General features: G+C 40.3%; 2 protein-coding genes and 1 long non-coding RNA gene across 4 annotated transcripts in view; 2 read left to right on the top strand and 1 right to left on the bottom strand.

The window, feature by feature from the left end:
* Window positions 1-24,862, bottom strand: part of zmat4a (zinc finger, matrin-type 4a) — an 84,364-nt gene that overhangs the window by 6,432 nt on the left and 53,070 nt on the right. Inside the window, exon 7 of one of the 2 annotated variants that reach the window (XM_049716549.2) lies at window positions 19,230-20,706. The exons of the other annotated variant lie outside the window; for it this stretch is intronic. Within the exon in view, the coding sequence (XP_049572506.1) occupies window positions 20,679-20,706 (28 nt within the window). The 3' untranslated portion in view covers window positions 19,230-20,678. Of the gene's footprint in view, window positions 1-19,229; window positions 20,707-24,862 lie in introns of those variants that run through there. 2 annotated transcript variants of the gene reach the window in all.
* LOC125965779 (uncharacterized) lies at window positions 10,883-11,796 on the top strand. Its single transcript, XR_007479965.2, has 4 exons — window positions 10,883-11,085; window positions 11,225-11,387; window positions 11,495-11,576; window positions 11,684-11,796. It is a non-coding gene; the product is annotated as an uncharacterized lncRNA (long non-coding RNA).
* On the top strand, window positions 12,139-15,283 carry LOC137840143 (uncharacterized). Its single transcript, XM_068650118.1, has 6 exons — window positions 12,139-12,201; window positions 12,263-12,379; window positions 12,480-14,523; window positions 14,625-14,696; window positions 14,795-14,869; window positions 15,056-15,283. The coding sequence occupies exons 1-6, from the start codon at window positions 12,139-12,141 to the stop codon at window positions 15,262-15,264; spliced, it is 2,580 nt and encodes an 859-aa protein (XP_068506219.1). The 3' UTR covers window positions 15,265-15,283.

Genomic DNA, 24,862 nt, shown 5'->3' with positions numbered 1-24,862 from the left:
TTGACACCCCTGCTTTAAAATATTCACAGCACATCTTCCCTGAGCCTCCACAATATTTTACATACTGTAACAGTGGGGCAAATGCGTTTCAATATTGATAGAGCATCATGGCTGGTGTGTCAATCAACTAGCTTGGCTTCAAACAAAAGACCTAATGAAAAGCTCTCAAATGCCCTGCAGCCCCGGGAGAAACAAATGACTCGTGGAGTATTTAGTCAGGGTCTGATTACGAAGGGAAGATAGTGTTCCAAATAACACAGCTGTCACCCAGGTTTAAAGGCAACAAAGGGTGCTACCAAGACCCCCACCAAAGTTGTTTGAATAGCTCGCAAAAGATTTGCCATGATGTTTCAATAAGCCAACATGCTACTGGAAAAGTACAAGTAATGATTTGAAATTTAGAATGTAGGTGGTGAAACAGAGTTTTTTGATATTAATGAGGTTTTTGATATTAATGAAGTGTCTCCCCTATCTTTTTACACGCACGCACGTACGCACGCACGCACACACGTGATTTATTGAACCCCTTTTAATGCCATTAATTTATTATCATTATTATTAATACAATTAAAAATGTGTTGTTTAATTAGACGTTTTAAAAGTATTTTGAAACTAAAAATACTGGATAAATACATGATTCACTTGTAAGAGAAAAATATAAATATTGTGTTTTGTAGGCTTGATTGTGTGAATTTGTGCAACCATGCTTTTTTGGATGTTTAAAATTATTTTTTTTATATTTTATTTCTATTTTTAGCTTTTATCTTTTTATACACCTTGAAATTATTACGTGACCAAATACACCAGAATACAATCTACCAGTCTATAAATCAAAAAATAAATTTACAGAAAGGACTTTGGCAGATACAATTTACTGAGAAGAATGACACAAAATCCCAGGGCACCTAATGTACAGTCGATGCTTCGGAGGGCTCATTTAATGACTTCCCCCCTGCCAGCATACCATGAAATGTACATTAGTGTGATGGAAGACCAACACCTAACTGATCTATATCACTTTGAGCAACTGGCTCCAGCTCGGCTTCACCAGGATCTAGAAACAATGACAAGCAAAAAACTTTCAAGGGCTCTCTTATTCCTTGTCAATCAAAGGCAACATTAATTCTTAGTTACTTTTTTTTAGATACAACAAATCAGAATAATCTAAATTGGCCAAGTATGTTAAAAATACGAAAAGAATAGCTAGAGCGCTCCCCCCAAAGGTGCTGCTTTGTCCCTTTGAGTCACGGGTTCAATTCCCACAGTGTACCATTTTATTATTATTATTATTTTTCCACTGTATTGTTATGGCGGAGTTTGTGCCGTCCTTTATACCTGCCGAGGGAATTTACTGCGATTCTGCTAGTCGCGGTATACATCCCGCCTTCCAACATCGAAGGCGACAGGATCGCGGCTCTTAGTGAACTGTACCAGGCTGTCAGTGAACAACAGACGGCGCACCCTGACGGTTTCACCATCTTTGCTGGGGACTTTAATCATGCTAACCTGAAGTCTGTTTTTCCGAGGCTTCACCAGCATGTTAATTTTCCAACACGTGGTGACAGCTTCCTGGACCTGGTCTACTCTACACATAAAGGAGCTTTCAAAGCCGCCCCCCCTCCCCCATCTTGGATTTTCTGACCATCTCACTGTTATGCTTTTGCCCGCATACAGACAACTGGTGAAAGCATCCAGGCCGGTTCGCAAGCGGGTGCAGGTGTGGCCTGAGGGTGCCTCTGATGCGCTTCGAGACTGCTTTGGCACTACTGACTGGGACATGTTTAAGCGGGCGGCCACTTGCAACGATCGGACAGACATAGAGGAGTATACTGACTCGGTTTCCTCTTACATCACGAAGTGCATTGATGATGCGACTCACTCGAAATCCATCGTTACTCGGGCTAACTGGAAGCCATGGCTGACAGGGGCTGTCCTCAGGCTGCTGAGGGCCAGGGACGAAGCCTTCAAAGCGGGGGATGAGGCTGGCTTGAGGACAGCAAGGGCCGACCTGTCTCGGGGCATCAAGGAAGCGAAAAGGGCGTTCTCTTGCAAGATTACCGCCCACTTCAAGGACAGCAGGGACGCACGGAGCCTTTGGCAGGGCATTCAGACCATCACGGACTACAAGCCCGCGTCGCAGAGCTGTGAGGGCGACGTCTGTCTGCTCAACGATCTAAACCGCTTCTTTGCTCGCTTCGACGCTCAGAACAGCACTTGCCCGCTGAAGATCACTCCCCCTCCACACGAGCACCCCCTGTGCCTCTCTGCCGACAGCGTGAGGAGGGCGCTTGCCGCTATCAACACCCGTAAGGCGGCGGGCCCTGACAACATCCCAGGTCAAGCGCTGAAGGACTGCGCTGGGGAGCTGACGGGTGTCTTCACGGACATCTTTAACATTTCCCTGCAGCAGGCCATCGTCCCTGCGCCGAAGAAACCTGCTCCGTCCTGCTTCACTGACTACCACCCCGTGGCACTGACGGCCATCATCATGAAGTGCTTTGAGCGGCTTGTCATGGAGCACATCAGATCCATTCTCCCCCCCACCTTAGACCCCTTCCAGTTTGCGTACCGAGCCAAACGGTCCTTTGAGGATGCCATCTGCTCTGCCCTCCACTCGGCCCTCACCCACCTGGAGAGAAGGGACTCGTATGTGAGATTGCTGTTTGTGGACTTCAGTTCTGCCTTCAACACCATTGTGCCACAACAACTCATCTGCAAGCTCGACAAGCTGGGCCTCAGTACCTACTTCTGAAACTGGCTTCTGGACTTCCTCTGTCAGAGGCCTCAGGTGGTACGTGTTGGCGACAAAATCTCCGCCAGCATCACGCTGAGCACGGGCCCCCCCCAAGGCTGTGTGCTCAGTCCGCTGCTCTTCACCCTGCTGACACATGACTGCACTGCAACCTACAGCGACAACCGCATAGTGCTGACGACACGACTCTGGTGGGTCTCATCACCAAGGGCAACGAGACTCAGTACAGGTTGGAGGTTGACCTTCTGACCGCGTGGTGCTGGGACAACAACCTCCTGCTGAACGTCAACAAGACCAAGGAAATTGTTGTTGACTTCCGGAAGGGTCACACCCAACACCTGCCGCTGACCATCGACGGTGCTGTGGTGGAGAGGGTGAGCACCACCAGATTCCTGGGGGTGCACATCAGTGAGGACCTCTCCTGGTCCACCAACACCGCATCACTGGTGAAGAAAGCTCAGCGCCGCCTGTACTTCCTGCGGAAACTCAGACAAGCAAGTGCTCCTCCGATAATTTCTCTAGTCATCAGTCTTTTTAAGATGGACAACTGCATGGGTTTGTGTGGTATGTTACTATTTTTAGCACAAAGGTCAAATCCCTCTATAGATACCACAGTAGCTGTTCTGCTAACATAAGGGTCAATTAATCTTTAGAAATGATATCGTCAGTGAGGTATTTTACCCTGCAAGATGTCAGTCCTCTCAGAGGTGGTGTTAATCTATCTGCCTTTTCTCTGGGTCATTTGTGTTTAAACCACCTGTGGGGAAAAGTGCTTTAGAATTTCCTTGCAATAAAAGCAGCTATCTATTTTGTGTGATCACTGCCAGCTTTTTGTCTCTACTTTTCATTATAGCTTCACAGGATAATCTCTAAAGTTCCAGTCTGGGGAATTGAAAAAATGCATGCCAGCAAGCTACTTTGTAGACAAAAGGAAAAGATCAGGTAAAATGGGAGGAAATAGTTTATAAATCATTAACCCATTATCCCTTTTTATATTAGCAGTCTGGTTTGGGTATGGGTGTGAATTTGAATATTTGTTTGCCTATTGTGATTGGGTCTTTAGCAGTTCAGGGTGTACCCTGCCTCTTCTTGGGATAGGCTCAGTACACCTGCAACCCTGATAGAATAAGTGGTCAAAAGAATGAATGAATGGATGCTTGATGTTGGATGATGTTTATTTTAAACATCTCAATTTATAGTATAAGTAGCTACAGTATGGTAAAACAAAGCTTTAACTTTTTTTCCTGTACTTCACGTTTCCATGAAGAAATAAAATCAGAACAAGCCCTTTCACTTTCAAATAAAGTAAAGACTTAATTCATAAGTGTCCAAAGTTGGCAGCACTCTGTTATGGTGGTTAACACATCTGTCTTAAAGTTCTGAGGTTTGGGGTTTAAATCCAGATGGCAATCTTCTTTTGTAAATTCCTCATCCTCTCTTCCACTCTCCTTTCCTCCAACATTTGAACAACATTTAAATTGAATGAGTGCACAAATTTTGCCACAAATGCTTGTTTGTGTAAACTGTGTGTTTCCCCATGACCCTCATGAAAATCAGCCCTTGCAGGAAATGGAATGTTTCCAAAGTCTTCACATTGCCTTGGATTCAAACAATCTCTAGACATGAAATGCAGCAGGTAGTAAGTTTTCACAATGTAAAAACATTAATGGTAACATAAATAATGATTGATTGTGTTTTTCCATTTGAAAGCGTCCCCTGAGGATTTATATATACAAAATGCCAAATCACCAAAAATAAAAATTACATGATATTTTAAGGCTACGAGGACTATATATTCTTTCAATAATGTTTAATCATATGTATCAACTTGCAGGATATGGCATGTTTTTCGAACTTTTTCTTTTGGGTCGTTCACAGGCTGATATTGAAACGCACAGCAGTAAGAACAATACAGTTCAATTACTTTAGTACAAATAGGGCTCTATATCATTCAGTGGAAAAACAGCCTTGGTGGAACCACAAATCAATATGACCCTCATATATCATTGAGCAGTGGCAATTACTTGTCTCATGCCTGTGTAAGCAGCAGTGATTCAGCCAGAGCTTGTTAACACCACTATTTGGCACACAACTGGAAATGAGACAGACAATACTTTATTCATGCTCTTCCTCTTGACAGATGAAGTACACATTCTCTTTGAGATATTGCAGTTGATGTGTGTGTGTATGCGTATACATATATATGTATATATATATGTATGTGTATATATGTATATGTGTATATATGTACGTATATGTGTATATACGTACGTATATGTGTATATATGTATATATATATATATATATATATATATATATATATACACATATACGTACGTAACCCCCAAACTGGAGGAGTGGCTGAAACAGATCCCAGGAAAAACATCTGACATCTCAGTCCAGAAAAGTGCAGTACTAGGAACAGCAAAGATACTGCGTAGAACCCTCAAGCTCCCAGGCCTCTGATAGAGGACCCGAGCTTGAAGGGAAAAAGAGACCACCCACGGGGGGTGAGGAAAAGTTTTTTTTTTATATATATATATAAAAAAAAAAAAAAAATTCGCCATTACCATCTCGCCCATCTCAAATGGGCGAGATATATATATATATATATATATATATATATATATATATATATATATATATATATATACATACACACCACATAGTATATAGAAAATTAGGGATTAGAAAAAAATTCCTAGGTTGGTCTGGGAATTGTCTCATGGCTCAACTAGGACGGTTTACCACAGATGACCCTGCCAGGGGCATAAAGCCCCAGGCAACTTACCTTATGAAAACTAGGACACTCAAACCCCTCCACCACAATATGATGGCTCATGAAGGGTAGCGTAATAGTAAATGAATTCAAAGACATTTTTTTTTTAATTCCTGCTATGTTTTGCTTCATTAAACTGAGTTAATTAGTCATTTGGCCAGAGCGAGGCCTTGCTTAATGCGTGTGCCAAATGTCCTCACAGGCTTAATCATGCATTTCCGCAAGGTAAGAATAGCTCATGGTTAGAATTTGTCTCAGTTGTGATGTAAAAAGAGAAGATAATACTCTGATCCACGCAAAGGAAATTGTGATGCCAAAAATATTATTAACATGATATTAAATATGTATTCATATTCTTTGCCAAGCAACATTTAGCCACCTTGTATGCAAAGATGGAAAAAAAAAATCACTTCCCTTCATCAATGGGCATTACTGGGTCTGTATAAGGAGATGGATCAGATGATGGATTAAATCTTAGGATCCCACCAAATACTTAACCATTCCTACTTTGTAATTTTGGAATTCTTTAAAGTAGACTTCTTATTTGGTTTCAAATTAGTTTCAGAGAAGCATTCCAAACTGAGACCAATGGATTAGGGATTGCATAGAAAGAAAGATTTGTTTCACTACCTGTTCTGCCCACCGGAGTACAATGGCCCTTACTATAGCTGAGTTGAGGTCTGAACTGAATATTCTACATAGCATTTGAAGATTAAAAAAAAGTTGGCCACTCTTTGTCTCCCTAATAGTGAATTCCATCAAATGCACACTTCAATAAGTATACGATAAACTTCACTTCTGGAAAGATCAATTACAGATTTTTAATGCACTCAGCACACTTGTGCTTGGCTTCCTCAAAATACTGTATATATTTTTCATTCTCATCAAAGTGAGCAGATGAGTGTGAAAGAAAAAAACACGCAAGATATTTACTTATAGCACTGGTTCTTGAAATAATCATGGTCCTTCTTCAAAGGCACAGTCAGAAATGTGGCAACCCCCACAGATTTCCCTGGCTTAGATGTTCTTCAGCCTGCAGGCTGGAGCTTTTCGTAGTTCTTATCTTACTCAGCCAGTATTTTCAAAATGATACCATCTCTGAAAACCACATTTCTCAATATCAAAAGGATACCTATGCACTAAAAGCACTGAAATTCAGACAGTCAGGAGGATTCTCAAGTCAAGTCAGGTACTCTTGGGGCAGCCTTTGAAACCTGAAATGTCTCTTTGAAACCCTACTGTTGCGGTATGACCGCTATCTCTGTGGCACGGTGGTTAGCACCCTTAGCTTTGGACCTGGGGGCTTTGTGATCAAATCTGTGCTTGGGTATTCTCAGACCTGAACTTTTATTTCAAATTTGCAACACCTTGTAAAATTGGGAATTCTGCTTCAAAGACAAACTGACTCTACTTTAAAAATTTATTTTTAATTTCGAGGTTACATAATCTATTTTTTTACTTAATTTTATAAGCAACAATCAGCTTGGAAGCCTTACCCTCTTTTTAATCCGTTACTGACTTTAAACCCGATGCAGTAGTTGTAGAATAATATGCCTAAGAGTTATGATTTTAGAAAAATGTCTTTATGAACAATGGAAATTTACTGCACACAATTCCATCCATCAATTTTCTGAACCTCTTATCCTCACAAAGGTCGTGGGCATCCCGGAGTCTATCCCAGCTTTCTTAGGGCATTGCTCCTCTTATTTATTCAACCCTGAACTGGTTGCCAGCCAATCACAGGTCACACATAGACAACCATTTGCACTCAGTCACAGCTACGGACGATTTGGAGTGAAATACTAACCAGTGCAACACCTTGCCGCCCTGCACACAATTCCTTCACAAAATTATTTTCCCAGAAAGTACGTTTGTATTTATGTTTCCCATTGTCTTGTCGAAGCTAAACTCCAATGAAACCTTTGTCTTCATATTATACATCCCCAGGGCCATGTTGGGGCCAGAGTGCAATTTGTCTCTTCAACTGATATCAATAGCCATCCTGGATTTGTTGATTAAAACATGTTAGAGCTGGCATTTGCATTTGTCTTCTTGTATTTAACCCCACAAATGAACAGAGAAGATGAGAAAACAACAATACAGTGGTTAAAACAAGTGTAAAGAAAGACATGTTAGTCAAAGACACTTGACAAAACTTTTCCATGCAAAGTGCAAAATGGACACTTGTTAATATAGTGGGATTTAGAATTGAAACAAATAATTTGTTAGAAAAGCAAAAAGCTAAATCCACCATTGTAGCTCAGCTGTCCTGAAAGTCTGTACGCACATGCACGCGCGCACACACGCACACGCACACACGCGCACACACACACACCTCAGGTGGTACGTGTTGGCGACAAAACCTCTGCCAGCATCACCCCCCAAGGCTGCGTGCTCAGTCCGCTGCTCTTCACCCTGCTGACGCACGACTGCACTGCAACTTACAGTAGCAACCGCGTGCTGAAATATGCCGACGACACGACTCTGGTGGGTCTCATCACCGGAGGCGACGAGACTCAATACAGGTCGGAGATCGACCTTCTGGCCACGTGGTGCAGTGACAACAACCTCCTGCTGAACGTCAACAAGACCAAGGAGATTGTTGTTGACTTCCGGAAGGTCACACCCAACACCTGCCACTGACCATCAACGGTGCTGTGGTGGAGAGGGTGAGCAGCACCAGATTTCTGGGGGTGCACATCAGTGAGGACCTCTCCTGGTCCACCAACACCGCATCACTGGTGAAGAAAGCTCAGCGCCGCCTGTACTTCCTGCGGAAACTCAGACAAGCAAGTGCTCCTCCGGCCGTCATGACTACATTCTACGGTGGCACCATTGAGAGCGTCCTCTCCAGTTGTATCGCTGTTTGGGGTGGTAGCTGCACTGAGTACATGAAGGCCCTGCGGCGCATAGTGAACACGTCTGGTAAGATTATTGGTGCTTCACTCCCCTCCCTGAGGGACATTTACACCTCCCATCTCACCCGCAAGGCGACCACGATTGTGAGTGATGTGAGTCACCCCGCTCACTCTTTGTTTGATCTTCTGCCCTCTGGGAAGAGGTACAGGAGCCTGCGCTCCCGCACCTCCAGACTCACCAACAGCTTCATACTCCAAGCTGTTAGGATCCTGAACTCTCTCCCCCTTTCTGCGTAGCATCCTGTACTTTTGCGCTATATTCTGACTGTCTGCTGTATGCACACATTTTTGCTCCTCTTATTTATTATTTATTCATCACTCTTATTTATTCATTGTTTGTGCCTTCTTGTTTTTACTTTTTGTGTTGTTTACTTGTATGTACGTATATTGTGTACTATGTCTTGTCACCGTGGGATAGTGGGAACATAATTTCTATCTCTTTGTGAAGAAATTGACAATACAGCAGACTTTGACTTGACGCGTGCACGCACGCACGCACGCACGCACGCACGCACACACGCACGCACGCACACACGCACACACGCACACACACAGTAATTTTTGTTGCTGCTGCCAGGAAAAAAAGGTCCACAAATAGATTGTCTACCAGTCCAGGGAACCAGAGAGTCATCTTGACTCAATGGAAACAATAATTTAGGGTTAAGGTTTAGTTAGAAGCCTGTGAAGAACTGTAGAACTGTGACTTCTTATAAGTTTAGTTAGAAGTGTGACTTCTAACTTCCTGCCTGCTCAATGCACATTCTTGCCTGTCTGTTTTCGACCTTACTTTGGTCCTTACATACTAGATTGAATGTAACGACCCATTGACGTTGAGCATTACTTAAAAATTTGCATCAACATAGAGCAAGGCTGGAGGTGACGACTTGACCCCTCCCTTCCACTCAATCGAAACCAGAATTGACCCACTTCTAACTTCTAAGTCACAGTTAGAAGTGTGGCTTCTAGTTTACTTCATGCTGTGCAAGGACAAGTTGAATAATGAATATAGGTTAGTTGTATAACTAAACAAGGAGGTTGATTTTTGGTGCAAAATTCAAAAAAGAGATAGAGCAAGGCTGGAGGTGACGACCTGACCCCTCTCTTTTTTGAGCATCAAGAGAGCGGTGAGGTCCACACGTTTACAAATTCCTAGTTAAATAACATGAAATAATTATGTCGGATGGTTTCTCTGTCTGTTGTCTTCAGAAGGTAGACAATCTATTTGCCCGAAAAAATGTGTTGACCTGTTTTTGAGCAGCAAGTGCAAATGCAAATTTTTAAGTAATGCTCAACGTCAATAGGTCGTTACATTCAATCTGGTATGTAAGGACCAAAGTAAGGTCGTAAACAGAGAAGGCCTCATGTGCATTGAGTAGGCAGGACCATATAAATACGAGGGGCCTCAGTTGCAGTTTGCATTATTGGTTGGAGCACTGTGCACCAAGAATCAACCCTCAAACCTTTTTTGGAGCATCAAGAGAGCGGTAAGGTCCACAGGTTTACATATTCTTAGTAAAATATTAAGCAATTAATAGTAAGGGTAGACAACCTATTTGATAAAAAAGTAGAATAGAATAAAGTGCCCTTTATTGTTGTTTTACAACACAATGGTGCAATGAAATTGGGGCTACTTTCTGGTGAAAAACATTACGAACATAAAAAAAGTATGAAGAAAGTCTAAGAATGAACGTGAAAGATCTTATTTACCGTATGCACAATGCAAGTATTTATATTATCATGAATGAAGTATGTACATCAGGGGTGTCCAAACTTTTTGCAAGGAGGGCCAGATTTGATAAAGTGAAGGGGCCCGGGGCCAATAGTTTTTTCAGACATTTTTTAACTACAGAAATTTCATGCAAATACATACTGTTATGAAACAAATTTCATTGTCCCAATTGTCTTTATTTTTTAAATGACAAAATAACCAAATATAAGCCACTCAGGCAGATGTGAACAACTTTAAAAACACAAATTCTGCCTTTCATTCATATCTGAAGAGTCAGATAACATTGAACAAACTGTATGAAATAATTTAATTTACAAGAGTTTAAAATTATTTTTGCCTCATGAACATTTTAAACAGGAGTTATAAGTAATGCAAAGTTGTCTGTTATTATTAAAACTTAAAACAAGTGAATTTTGCTCTTGTCATTTACAATATTTTTCAGAAAGTAAGTTTGTGTCACGTCTACTGGTTCATAACTTCAACAGTATTAACATAGCCACTTCGTAATATTTAATATTAAGTAATTTTTACTTTTGATTTACTTTTGACTCACAGCCCCACATGATGAATCGCTGTTGTAATGCCAGTTCAGCTTGGAGCTGCTTCACTTTATCATCGCGGTCACTCCCTGTTAGCTTGTCATATGTGTTAGCATGTTTAGTCTGACTTTGGACATGCCTGATGTACATGAAGTAAATAATAAATTGTTATTGCACGTAGCAGTGTTAGTGTGTATATAAAGGTGCATTGGTGTTGTATAACAGGTTAATGTTTTTCCCTGCTTGCAGTCAATTTTGACAGAAAATGAGACCAAGAAGGATCTGCCCTGAAAAGGAAGCCTTGGAGTTCATTTCTGCTGATAAAGATAAACCCACATTTCAAAAAAGAATAATCAACAAAGAGAAAGGTATGTTATCACATTAGAATTTAAGGCTCTACTACGGGTCTGCTATGCAAAACTGTGACGTCACCGTGCCTGAGCCCTATTGCATTTTTATTTTTTTTATCATACTATAATTAAATGTATAAATACTCACATTTTTCAGGTTATGGAATAATTGCCACCAAAAACATGGAGGCAGGAGAGTTCTTGCTTGAATACGTTGGAAGGCACGTGACAGGTTCAGAAGGAGAAGCCCTGTTCAAACAATACTTAGATACAGATGCAGCACTTCTGTATTTTTACTCTTTCCGGGGACAGATTTTCTGGTAAGAACAATTGAATGAATCATTTAGTTATAGATGCTTCAGCTATGTTTAATACTATCGCTGAAATGCAACAAAGACTAAATAAGTGCAATAAATCCCCTATACAGCGTGGATGGCAGCAAGGACACAGCAAGACTTGGAAGATTCATAAATGACGATCACATAAAGCCAAACAGCAAAATTAGAATAGTAAGTAACAATATATATGTACACACTGTTGAAACCGTCAGATAGAAAAATTACTGTTAATGACTGTAATTCCTACTATTTATTGTCTGTGCCTATATGACCAACAGATACTGGATAAACAGAAAAAACCACATCTGTGTGCTTTTGCAATCACAAAAATAAACAAAGGAGAAGAAATTGTGTGCGACTATGGGGACACCAACTGTCCATGGCGACAGGTATGTATAAATGTGTGTGTTTTATACATATATATATATATATATATATATATATATATATATATATATATATATATATATATATATATATATATATATATATATATATATATATATATGTATAATTGTTATTAAATGAAATAAACAAAAGTACTGCATGCCTTTACATGCAGATTCTGGCATTGACTAATAATTTATTTTTGTTATAGTTAAAATTACATGATGTATCACATGTCAAGGGAACATAAATTGTTTTTTATATTCACAATGATAGAAACTTACTTCAAATGATTGATTTCATGCTGTAAACATGGACTATAAAATGTAATTGTCGGTGAATCAAGATGTTTGTCATGATAGAGGCTTATCAAAATCTTTATGCTAAGCTGTACATCTGGAATGTATCCGTATGTGCAAAACATGCAAATTTACCAAAATGTTTAACTCTTCCTTTAAATATCTTTACAGGTCAAATCTCAAACTGAAAATTGTAATTTCATAATCCCAGATGTGTCGGAAATTACTGGCAGTGACCTGGTGGATTCAACTTCTCCCATTGAAAAGGAACCATCTGTGTCTGAAATGGTAAGAAGTGGTTTAATACATTATTTTCCATGAGAAAAGTATCGAGGATATTGACACAGTTTATTGTTTGCAAGGTACATACGTTGTGTCTTTATTTCAGACCAGTGTGCAACAGCTTTCCCTTCCCTTGGATATCTCTGATGCTACTGATGATGATGGTGATGATGATGAGGATAAAGATGAACAAAATGATAAGGACTATATTGAAGAAGAAGAGAACGATGATGATGATGATGATGATGATGAAGAGGAGGAGGAAGATGAAGAAGCAGAAAAGGGAGGGATCTACAAAGAGCCACCTTCCAAAATCCCAAGGAAACAGGTTTCCCTTGAGCTGGACTTGTCAGATAAGAAAGAACAGCTTGAAGAAGTGTCATACACTTCGTTAAAACCCCTAAAGGCAGTAGATTATAATGGTAATGGTAGCGACAATCTACGAGGTATTCATGTTAAAATGTCCTCAAACACTGCCCATCATCGTATCTATGATAAGAGGAATTACTGCCTTTATTGCGAGAAACCTTATGCAAAAATTGCAAGGCATCTGATGCAGAAACATTGCGATAAACCTGACATAGCTAAGGCACTTATGCATAAGAAAGGCTCAAGCCAGCGTAATTGTTTGTTGACCAAAGTGAGGAATCAAGGAAACTACCAACATAACTGTGAAGTACTAGCATCTGGAAATGGACAAATCGTGCCAAGAAGGCAAGCAAGAAATCTCTCAACAGCTGCAGACTATTTGCCATGCAAGTTTTGCTTTGCTATGTATGTCAAATCTGACATCTGGCGACATATCAAAATTTGCAAATTGCGAGTGAAAGAAGATGGACCAGTGAGGAGAAAAGTTCAAGCTGCTTGCTCCATGTTGTTGCCCATTAACACCTCCATTTCCATCGGACTGAAACGCGTTCTTGGAGACATGACATATGATCATGTTACTCAAGTGGTGAAAAGTGACACGCTGATAATCTCACTGGGAGAGAGGATGTTTCTAAAAAATGGTGAGTCTAGCCGATATCGGGCAGACATGCGCAATAAGATGAGGGAACTTGCCAGACTTGTCCTAGAGGCAAGGGAAATCGACAAAGACATTGTCTTTCTGAAGGATTTAATCCACCCAGGGAAGTTCAACACTGTACTCAAGGCTGTGAAAAGTATGAATGGGTTCAATGACTTGACAAACAGATATGCCGTTCCTTCAACACCGGTGAAACTGCGCTATTCCCTTGTTACGGTGGCACAGATTTTGCAAGGAGAGGCTCTGCGTCAACAGGACCACGGCTTAAAGGAAAGAGCAGATCAATTCCTGCGATTAATCGAACTGGAGTGGTCAACGCTTGTGTCATCCAATGCTCTGAAAACACTTTATCTGAAGAAATGGAACAACCCCCAAACACTGCCCTTATCCGAGGACATCAAAAAGCTTCGTGATCATCTGAGATGCCTTGAAGAAGCTAACAAAAAAGCACTCATCGACCATCCATCGACAAAGTCATGGAGTGAGCTGTCTCAAATAAGTCTGACACAGCTTATAATATTCAATCGGCGTTGTGAAGGAAAAGTGTCGCGGATGGAGTTGAAATCATACCTGGACAGAAACAAGAAAAGCATGCAGGATGACATTCTGAACAGTCTATCCCCTTTGGAGAAGAAACTGTGCAATAATCTCACCATGGTAGAGATAGAGGGGAAAAGAGGCCGCAAAGTTCCAGTGTTGTTCCCTCCTAATGTCAAGGAATCTGTGGATCTTCTCCTCAAAACAAGGGAAGAGGTTGGGATTCCCCCAAACAACCCCTACATCTTTGCCCGAACCCATTTTGGTTCTGAGGGGAATATTCGTGGATGTGATACTCTAAAAAGATTTGCAGAGGCCTGTGGAGCAGAACGGCCAGAAAATATAACGTCCACAAAATTGCGAAAACATGTGGCTCCTGTTTCACAGCTGCTAAATCTAGAAAGCCATGAGCTTGATCAGCCGGCAACTTTCATGGGCCATGATATTGAAGTCCATAGGGAATACTGCAGACTGCCTGAAGAGACCTTGCAAACAGCAAAAGTCAGTAGACTCCTCTATGCCATGGAAAGTGGAGTGGGGCAATTCAAAGGACAGACCTTGGAGGGCTTAATGCCAAACATAAACTGTAAGTATAGGGTTTCAATAACTTGCTACACTTATTACTAAACGAAGCAAAGGAAAATGACTTTTAGTGCACAAGTATTGATTTAAAATATTTAGTTTCAGCTGAAGAGGAGCCCAATGACTCTGAGAGGAAGGACATTCCATCTGAGAGGCCCACCCTCAAAAGTCAAGAAAGTAAGTTTTCACTGAATATTCATTCATTATTTACATCTGCATTGTGACTTTCAATCACAATAAGTGCAAACGTCTTATCGTTGACCATGTGATTTCAGAAAACTCAGAGGAAGGTAAAGAAACAGTTGCTACTTCAAGAGAGGCAGTTGGGGGACAGCCATCTAAACAAAAGGGTGTGTTCGTGTAGTGACTCTAAAATATATTGTCTCCCTGAAATCAAATACTTTGTTTGACATTTGTTAACAAGGAAAATGGATGACTAGTAATGCCTGTGTAATGTGCTTGTTTAAGAAGAATGAATGATAATCATTTCCATCCATCTATTTATTCACTTTCTTACTTTCTTTGTTTATTTACAGTGAAATCCAGAATACCCTGGTCAGAGACAGAAAAAAACATTATCCAATGTCATTTGAAGCAGTTCCTGACAGAAATGAGGGTTCCTCGAAAGGAGGACTGTGAAAAATGTTTAAATGAAAATCCATCACTCAAAGATAATGGACGAGACTGGAAAGCCATAAAATTCTTTGTACACAACAAAATTGCATCCTTAAGGAGAAATGTGTAATAAATGAGTGCTAAGTTTGTCTCTCTCTGTCTCTTTCCACCCAACCGGTCAAGGCAGAAGACCACCCACCTGCAGTCAGGGTTTGTCCGAGGGTTCTTCCCGTTTTACCTTCCCACCGTTGCAAAGTGCTTACTCATGGGTCTCTGAGTATAAAAAATATATAGTTTGGTCTTAACCAGGTCTATCATGTCAAACAGTGCTTTATTTTACTTAGTGTAACTTTTTTTTTTTTTTTTTTGAAAGTCAGTTGTGTTCTTTTTTCACAGTAAGAAAAAATATGAAACACTCACCCAAACAGTGTGAGTCTAAATTTAGATTTGGAGTCTTGGCCTTTTCCTAAAACTGAAGAAATAAAAGGAGCATGAGGTGAATACATTGGCTAACAGGTGATTGACTATGGGTTTTGCCATGAGGCGCGGATAGCACGCTTTCCTAATTGTGAACCAAATCCAACAACCTGCGTGATTGATATTTCCAGTGACTGGGAATTCTGGAGAACCATCTTCTCGACTAAGACTAGAATTTGTATTTAGTCGACTAAAACTAGACTAAGACTAAAAGATTCCAGATGACTAAAATAAAACTAAGACTAAATAGCATTTTAGTCTAACGACTAAATACACACTTGCAATTAACACTGTTGTACATAAAAGTCCCCTCTTCAATATGTAAAAATGCATCCATCCATTTTCTGTACCGTTTTGTTGCAATGGCGGTCACGGGCGTGCTGGAGCCTTTTCAGCAGTAGGCGGGAGACACCCTCAACCGGTTTCCAGCCAATCGCAGGGCACACAGAAACAACCAACCATCCGCACTCGCAGTCACACCTAGGGGAAATATGGAGTGCTCAATCGGCTTTATTAAGCATGTTTTAGGGATGTGGGAGAAAACCGGAGTACCCAGAGAAAATCCACGAAGCCTCTGAGAGAGGATGTAAACAGGGAGGGTCAGCGGGGGAATTGAACCGCCACTCTTCTAACATAACACATGCTAACCAGCCATGTGTAAAAAATAGCATATGTAAAGATTTTACGATGCAAATGTCCCCTCTTCAATATATAAACTTTGCGCAAGTCCCCTCTACGATAGGAAGACACCGCACCAGCAAAAAATGAAATGTCGGAAAAGTGCCCTATTCAATAAGTATAAATCAGCTTGAAATTCACTAAAGCAGAGTGTGTAACATTTTGTTTGTCTTGAACATTTTACAATGCAAATGTCCCCTCTTTACTATGTAAACTTCGCGGAAGTCTTTGAGGTGTGGCGGATAAATACAACAAAAATAATATGATATGACCTGCATGAAAACTTTGGTATTTTCTAAATATAATAATAAACACGAATCCACTCTACCTGTTTGCTTCTACAGCGTCCTCTAAACATCACGACAACATCCTAACATGAGTAACGTCCTCCCTACGTCATAGACGGATGTAACAAAGAATTGGGTAATTTTTCAAAATAAAACATCGTTCAGATTCCGAAATCAATAAAACTTCGGAAGTAATGTAAGTTATTTATTCTTTCTGTGTGGCCCGGCACCAAACAACCCACGGACCAGTACCGGTTGGGGGCCCCTGGCCTAAGGGAACCTCATTCCATATAAACTGTGGAGTGTGAATACGACGTGTGTGGAATACACCGTGTGGAAACGTGTGGAACAGCAGAAGCAGTGATTTCCACACTTTTTGGTCCGCTTTTTGCAAAAATTTTAAAACTTCACCAAATAGTTTCAGACATGATTCTGACAAGATTTAAAGCCTAAAAAAGTGGGGACTCAAAAAAATGTCCCCACCTCACCCAGGGGCCCCTGTTCGTGGGTGTGTTAACAAGGTAATGTACCCTCTTACATCTGTCTGCCAGTAGACACGCACGCACGCACGCACGCACGCACGCACACGCACACGCACGCGCACACACACACACACACACACACACACACACACACACACACACACACACACACACACACACACACACACACACACACACACACACACACACAGAGTAATTTTTGTTGCTGCTGCCAGTATTGATATCAAGCTCCTAAAAAGCTTGCTGATGGGCTGTTCATTTGAATCAGATGTATTGGCGGAAGGAAACATCTAAAACATGCAGGATAGCTGCCCTCAAGGACCGCAGTTGTAGATCTGTGGTGTATAGTGTTGGTGTTCCTTGATCGCAGCATAAATTGCATGTTAGGATATTGTTCAGACATTTCCCTAGCTAAGCCTTCATAAGAGGCCAACCAATGCATCCTTAGTTTAAGCTTGCTAACAACTGTATTCAATTGTTGACCAAAAAAATGAGTCCACATTTCAGGTTGCCTTGCCAATAAAAAGTCATGCAGTCTTTGTAAGAGTGTCTTTTATTTAGTATTTTCCAGACACGATGAAGCACATTACCCAAAGCACAAGGGCATTAATGGATGAAAGATGGGGGTGATGTTTGAATAATACACCTAAATCTCGATTTTACGCGGCATTTGGGGTCCATAATTTGGGAAACGCGTTAACCCCGAAAGCGCGTTGTACAGAAAGTCTTGTTTTATTTTAGACAGGCATGATTTTAGGCAGGGTTCTTTCTTATTTTAATTTACGTCATGCATGTTGTTGGGCAGCCGTTTGCCATCTGTCACCTTGAACGGTCACCACACATCGAAGTTTGTTGACAACATCCATAACATCCAGAGCCTTTAAGAACTCCGAGCGGATCTCATCCACCCCTGGGGCCTTGCGTCAGTGACTTTGACCCCAGAGATTGGAAAGTCCAGGCTCCAGGCCCTGCTTCCACAATGGAAGGCATGTTGGTGGAATTGAGGAGGTCTTCGAAGTATTCTCCCCATCGACTCACGACGTCCGGAGTCGAGGTCAGCAGCATTTTCTTAAAAAAGAAATAATACGCAGCTAACAATATCATGCAAGTCATTGTGATGCTATGTCTATTAAATGGAAGATAATAAAGCAGCCACTTATTCCAATACTGTGTCCGGCCACGCTCTTTGACCTGTGAGTGACTGTGTGGATGAGGTGTTTCCGCTAAGGCTGCTATCCAGGGCTAGCACTCGGGTTTACGCGCTAGTCATTTAGCTTCACATGGTCCTTATATCTGTAATTTTAAAATACTACTTGAAAACGTATTTATGACAAAAAAAAATTGGGGTCCATGACCAAACCGCGTTAGAGAGAAAATCACGGAAGATCAAAGCAAGTTAAATCGAGATTTAGGTGTGCCTGTTGAAAATCTATTGTTCTTGCTCTAAATGAGCTAAGCAAATCTCACATTGTTTTTTTCCCCAACTTGCAGTATTTCACATCACGCATGCAATTTTTATTTGCAATATAAAAACATGTATTTATATAAAGGTTTAGTTTGCATTGCCAACAGTAGCATCTCATTTTTGACTGGTTTAGCCATCATTATGTTGTTTTCCCTTAATCAGCATTACAAAGTCATCGTTATGTGATTCCAGCTGCCAGTAAAGGTGAAAATAGAATGCTTTCATGGATGAGTCAAAGTTACATTTTTACTCCACAGCTTTGCAGTTCATACAGCACCTGGAATTACCTTGTAAGCTCGGAGTCTGAACCTCTAACAGCAGTGAATAACTTCTGAACAAATGAAATTATTTCAAAACGTTACTATGTATTGTACCCTACATATGTTTGGGCACCCCTGATCATTTTTAAGATTTTCCTTTATAAATCATTCGTTGTTCGAATCAGCAATTTCAGTTAAATATATCATAGCAGACAAACAGTGATATTTGAGAAGTGAAGTTTGTATATACATATATGTGCTGGCAAATATATACACACATTTCTCTACAGCAGCCACATACACACATAAAAACATAGTCCATTTCCCTGAGATGAAGACAACACTAAACGGAAGTTGTCCTAACCAGAGGAATCATTCCAAAGTCAATATTATTTAACCACATACACAAAGTAATGCATGGAAGAAAACCTGTTTACTGTTATAATTTTAGTCAAACACATAAGTTGTGACTTGCACTGTAAATCCTAAGTAGTTAACCTCGAAAAGAGAGTGGAAATTGACTTTCAAATTGAAAATAAAATGATATTAAAATATATAAAAATAGAAACCTTAAATAACAATGGTGATCTGATCTGTGTGATGATAGTGTGATGTTACCAAGTCTTTCTAGCTGCTGGTCATTTCATGAGTTCAAGGCTATGTTGACCACTCATCCCAAATATACTAATCAATATTATATTGGAATTTAATATGTATTCATCTTCCGGGCTACTTATTGTCACGAGGGTCACGGGTTTGCTGGAGCCTATTCCAGCAGTATTTGAGCGGTAGGCAATAACCATCCACAGTCACAATCACACCTACGGACAATTTCGGAGTGATCAGTCGGCCTACCGTGCATGTTTTTGGAATGTGGGAGGAAATTGGATTACCCGGAGAAAACTTGCACAGGCACGGGGAGAACAAGCAAACTCCGCACAGGAAGGCCGGGGCTGGCGTCGAACCCTGGACCACTGAACTGTGAGGTGGACGTGCTAACTCGTGCGTCACCGTGCCGCCCTATTTTGAGTTATAATGTGAAATAAAACACAAGGATCACAGATTTCAAGCTAACACAAAATAATTGCGGTTATGAATGCGACAAACTCACACAGCCCAAATCACAATGGAAATGTGTTCCAACAGTAATTTAAAAGCAATACATTGTGATTGGTTAGGATTTACACACAGTATAGTCTCATTTTGTTATTGTGTAATGTCAGTTGTTTGTTTCTGGTCTTAATAGTTTAGGTTTAAACTAGATGTAACGATCATTAACTTTGCTCATCTCTAAACAATTTTACAACAGCAATTTCTTACATTGCATAAAATGTATAGTATGAAACCGCAATTTACACAATTGGTCCAACTTATTATTGCCATTTCATGCAAAATAGGAAAACAAATACCATATAAATAAATAAATAAATAAACATTTATTGTAGGTAGGTATTACAGCATAACTCTGTAATGCAAACAACCACTTTATTTATTTAATGCAGAAATGCTGCCATGAACCAACTGATTTTAATTCTGTTCGACTAGCAGCATAAAATAAATGTTTAAACAGCTTCAACAGATGGGCTGTCATGTAAATGGTCAATACTTACTTACAGCCATGCAAAGATAATCTCTTCCCTGTCCTGTTGTAGGTAGACCCCCCTGACCCCTCTACCCCATTACTTTCCTGTGAGATAGCTGATGCAATGCAGCAACAGGAAAGACAATAAGCAAATAAATGAAAATTAAAAATCTATTCATTCAAGACAGACGAGTGAGTGAAGACAGTTTGCAGAGTAGAGGCAGAAAAAAAGTAGGGCAAGCTGACCACAGCTTGTCTGACATCAATTCAGTGTTGCTGGTTTGTCTCATGTTCACTGGACACATATTTGATTTTTCAGACTGTTGGAGGAACAGAGACAGGAAAAGTTGAATTACCAATACTGTATCTTCAATGATAAAACATTCACCAATGCATTTATTCAATGTGGTTCACTCATGATGCGACTAAAACTTAATAAAAAACATTAACACATGAAAACGTACATTTTTGTGACAATTTTTCTAGATCTCATTGCAGCCACACGCGCACGGACATGCACACGCATAGAAACAAAATATTGTTGGTTTCATACATAGTTTCATTTAAATTATTTTTTAGTAGTGTTGTAACTGCACCAAGTACAGTGCCAGCATGGTCTAGTATAAAGATAAACAATCCATCTGGCAGTACAACTGCAGTGTCCGAATGACAATCTAGTCACCATGCTGGAGTAATTTTTTTATCAATCACTTGCTCAACCACATGTCAACACGTTGATCAAGGGGCATATAGAAAGGAAAGGATAATGAGACAAGTGGATGATGGCCAACTAGGCGAGTTGGAACGAACAAAATTTAGACTGGATCAGGTGGCTGAAAAAGGAAGAAGAAACTAAAGGGACATGCATGCAGAGTTTCTTTAGAAGCTCAAGGATATTGCTTACTGTCGCAGCTCATGAGATGTCAGTAGCTAGCCTTTCACTGCCATTGGGGTGCATTTATCTGTTAAGTTAGATCAACATTCCTTGGTTCTGTTATTATTATTATTATTATCTGCTGGGATAGGCTCCAGCATGCCCGCGACCCCTGTGGGGACAAAGTGGTACAGAAAATGGATGGATGGATATCATTATTATTATTTTTATTTTTTATTATTATTTATATTATCGTCATGTGCCATGATTATTTTCAAGCAAAGCTGCCATTTTATGTCCAGCAGGAATGCGTGTGGATATCCAGAAGATACTTGGGGCTCAATTTTGTGCACAGGGCAAGTCTACCAAAAAGTGGCGTCTAACTGTACGCCTGAGTGGGGTTTTGTTTCATTTAGTATTTTCCAAGACACAGGTAGCATTGGGCATAACGGGGGTTTTGCGCCACAGTGCATCATTATGGAATAGACCAAGACGACCGGCCAAACAAAGTGCGCTCCAATCCATTCTGATTAAAATCAGTGCGGTGAAACTGCACCAATGCAGAAACTGACTCGCTGGGGTCCGGCAGATTAGATGGTATAAATGATGACGTATCTGACATCCACAGGAAATTGAAGGCCGATCGCCTTGCATCCCTGTTTGTGCACAGACTCCTGTGTGACCCCTTCCCCTAGTTGTGACGCTTGGTAAGGATAGACATGATAAAACATATTAAGGATGACAATATTGATTTCTACAATGATTTATATGCTGTTGTCATATTTATGAATGGAATCCGATGACTAAAACCACACAAGTCTGCTGCGCTAAATTTGTCTGACTCCACCTCGTTCAAAAACACAAATCCTACTACACTGCCAACGCCATGAGTCAGAGCTGCTTTTACTGAATAAAAAAATCTAGTCTACTTTTTGTAACCAAATTTGTAGATGTGCCGGTGGTTGCTTGGTGGACTACCTGGCGTACAGTGGACATTTTCTCTCATATGGCGGCTTATTAAAGTCACGTAGTGAAAGTATTAAAGTCACCTTGTAAAAATATTAAAGTCACCTTGTGAACAAAATGATTTCCATCCAAAGGCAAGCAATCTGGCTATCCACTCAATAACAAATGGTGGGTGAAAGGGACGTCAATGACATGACGTCACCCATTCCAGCATGGCGCTGTGCATTAAAGGTAGAGAGGGAGATAATTCTGGCAAATACAAGACTAGACACAAAAATCGGGACAAAAGATATTGACGAAACTTTACATTATGCTCCCTTTCCTCAGCAAGACCGTAACGTGGGACCACCACGAGTACACTTCAATTAAGTAATTTTAGCAAAATATATCTTCTGTACTTATCACATTTCCGCACCATCAGCACCTTGGACAGTTCTGTTTCTTCTACTTTCTTCCTTTACCCTAAAAAAAGGGATGGTGTTGCACATGGTTGCCCTACCTCATCCATGACAGTACTTTGTTTTTGATGATTTTGATATTGTACTATTAACTTTGTGGAGCTCATTTATTTACTTTGTGTATGAAATGTACAACACAAGCTGCCTTGCTATACAAACGTGGGTTACATATTTGATTCTATGTTCAATAAAGGGCAGAAGGATACCTGGCTAAAATTAATTATAATAATTTATGCTTTTTTGGTGGCAATGTTTATTAGTTATTAATTGTAATTAATTGATAAATTTGATATGATATAGCTAATTTCTTGGCTTACCACGTGGTGTTGAAAAGGAAGAGGCACCTTTGAGATTTACCATATCCTGCTTTGCACTGAAAAGCTGCACATATGTAGTGTGCTCGGTTTTAATTTTGAGACAGGCATCAAAGTCAAAAGCACGTGGTGTCGCTTTTGCAATTTGTCCAACCTAATCTGTAACTGCCATTGCCTAGGAGAATATCTTGTCATGGAAATTTGCCCCCCCTTGCTGAGCAACTAATAGTTCCACGGTGTGAAAATGGCCTTGTGCTCTGTAGAGTTCCGGCTGTGTGATGCTCTAAATGACAGTCATTAAACAACTGGAGGATGAGTGTTGGAACAATATTACCTCCCGAAAAGTGGATGCAGCTGTTTTCTGCTTCAGTGCACAGGAACCACTTTTTTGTCACCAGTGTTTCATAACATTGCTTTTCCTACTGACGTAGTCATTTATAAATAGCACGTACTATATCTATATTCAAACCATATTTCATTATTTCCGGGATATGTTTTCTTTTAAATCATTATGGAACATAAGACAAATGAGTTTTTAATTGCAAATAGTTTGCTTTCAGGTTGCATCACCCCTCAAGTGTGAAGGCAAACAACCAAGTGAATCTCAAGTTATCTGGCATTAACCAAATTGTGTGTGCGCAAGCCGTTCTGACTTACATTATCAAAATTGAGCTAATTTTTATAACCGTCACCGCACAGTCATTAAATTGGATAAGCTCTAAATGGGCTCATTTCTACAAGACAAAAAAATAAGGTGTGTACATTGTTCCATAATTATTGACCCTTTTCATTAAAGCATGTTACAGATGTTAAAGCACCTGCAAACTGCTTTAAATTGCGGAAGAAAATGTCCTCAAAACGATAGTTGTGTATTCAAGAATTCATGGTTTTTTTTTTTTTTTTTAAATCAAATTGCTTGTTTTTTGGGGCAATGAATCATGCAAGGAGTGTTATGGGTTCAAGCAGAAATTAAGACAAACATTAGGAAGGTGATGGCTATTTGTAGTAGCAGGATGGAGTGGGCTTTGGAGATTGCCATGCCTGAGAGGGCATGCAACAAAGGTTGCAGAAACACCCCAAGCCTGCCAATTACACTTCAAAAGCAGTCATTGGCAAATTGCATTCAGTCGAGTTTCTATACGTCATCATATGTAGGTGTGTCAATATGTTAAAAAGTAAAAGGAAATGGGGTGGATCTACTTTTTTAAAATAAAAATACATTTTAATAGTGACATGGAACTTAACAAATTACAATCTAAAATACAAATCATCATCATCAGGTGTCTTGCCTGGAACAGGCATTGACGGCCATGGCCCTCCATTCTTCTCTGTCATCCGAAGCTTTCATAAACTGGTTGTTTGTTAGCTCTTTATGAGTTGCCCATTCATTGAGGCTGTCCACATACATTTGTCGTTTGCGTCCTCTGCTTCTCTTTCCCTCAATCTTTGCTGTTGCGCTGAGATGTTCTATTCCCTTTGTTCTGTAGGTGTGCCCACAGAATTTCATCTGTCTTTTTCGTACTGTATTGAGGAGTGATCTTCTCATATTTATCATTTCGAGGACCTCCTGATTTGTCCGTTTTTCCTTCCATGATATCTTCAGAATTCTACTGAGGAACCACATCTCTGTTGCCTCTAGTTTTTTCCTTATGCTGCTGTCGATTGTCCAGCATTCACATCCATACAAGAGAACCGACCATACATATGCCTTTAGTATTCTGAATTTGGTTGTAGTTTTGACGTTTCTGTTGGTCATGACTGGGGACAGCTGTTTAAATGTGACTTTCGCTATGGCAATGCGTTTTTGTACTTCTGATATGCATTACCCGTCTGATGTAATGGAATAGCCCAGATATTTGAACTT

This window comes from Syngnathus scovelli, chromosome 3, assembly GCF_024217435.2.
Source record: "Syngnathus scovelli strain Florida chromosome 3, RoL_Ssco_1.2, whole genome shotgun sequence".
Classification (NCBI taxonomy): domain Eukaryota; kingdom Metazoa; phylum Chordata; class Actinopteri; order Syngnathiformes; family Syngnathidae; genus Syngnathus; species Syngnathus scovelli.
This window is presented reverse-complemented; position numbering and strand designations above follow the sequence as displayed.

Excerpts from the sequence above, each read along its gene's own strand:
- LOC137840143 (XM_068650118.1), top strand. The coding sequence starts at position 12,139 with ATGTTTGTCATGATAGAGGCTTATCAAAATCTTTATGCTAAGCTGTAC. Across the intron at positions 14,697-14,794 it reads CACCCTCAAAAGTCAAGAAA|AAAACTCAGAGGAAGGTAAA; the intron begins GTAAGTTTTCAC and ends ATGTGATTTCAG. Across the intron at positions 14,870-15,055 it reads ACAGCCATCTAAACAAAAGG|TGAAATCCAGAATACCCTGG; the intron begins GTGTGTTCGTGT and ends GTTTATTTACAG.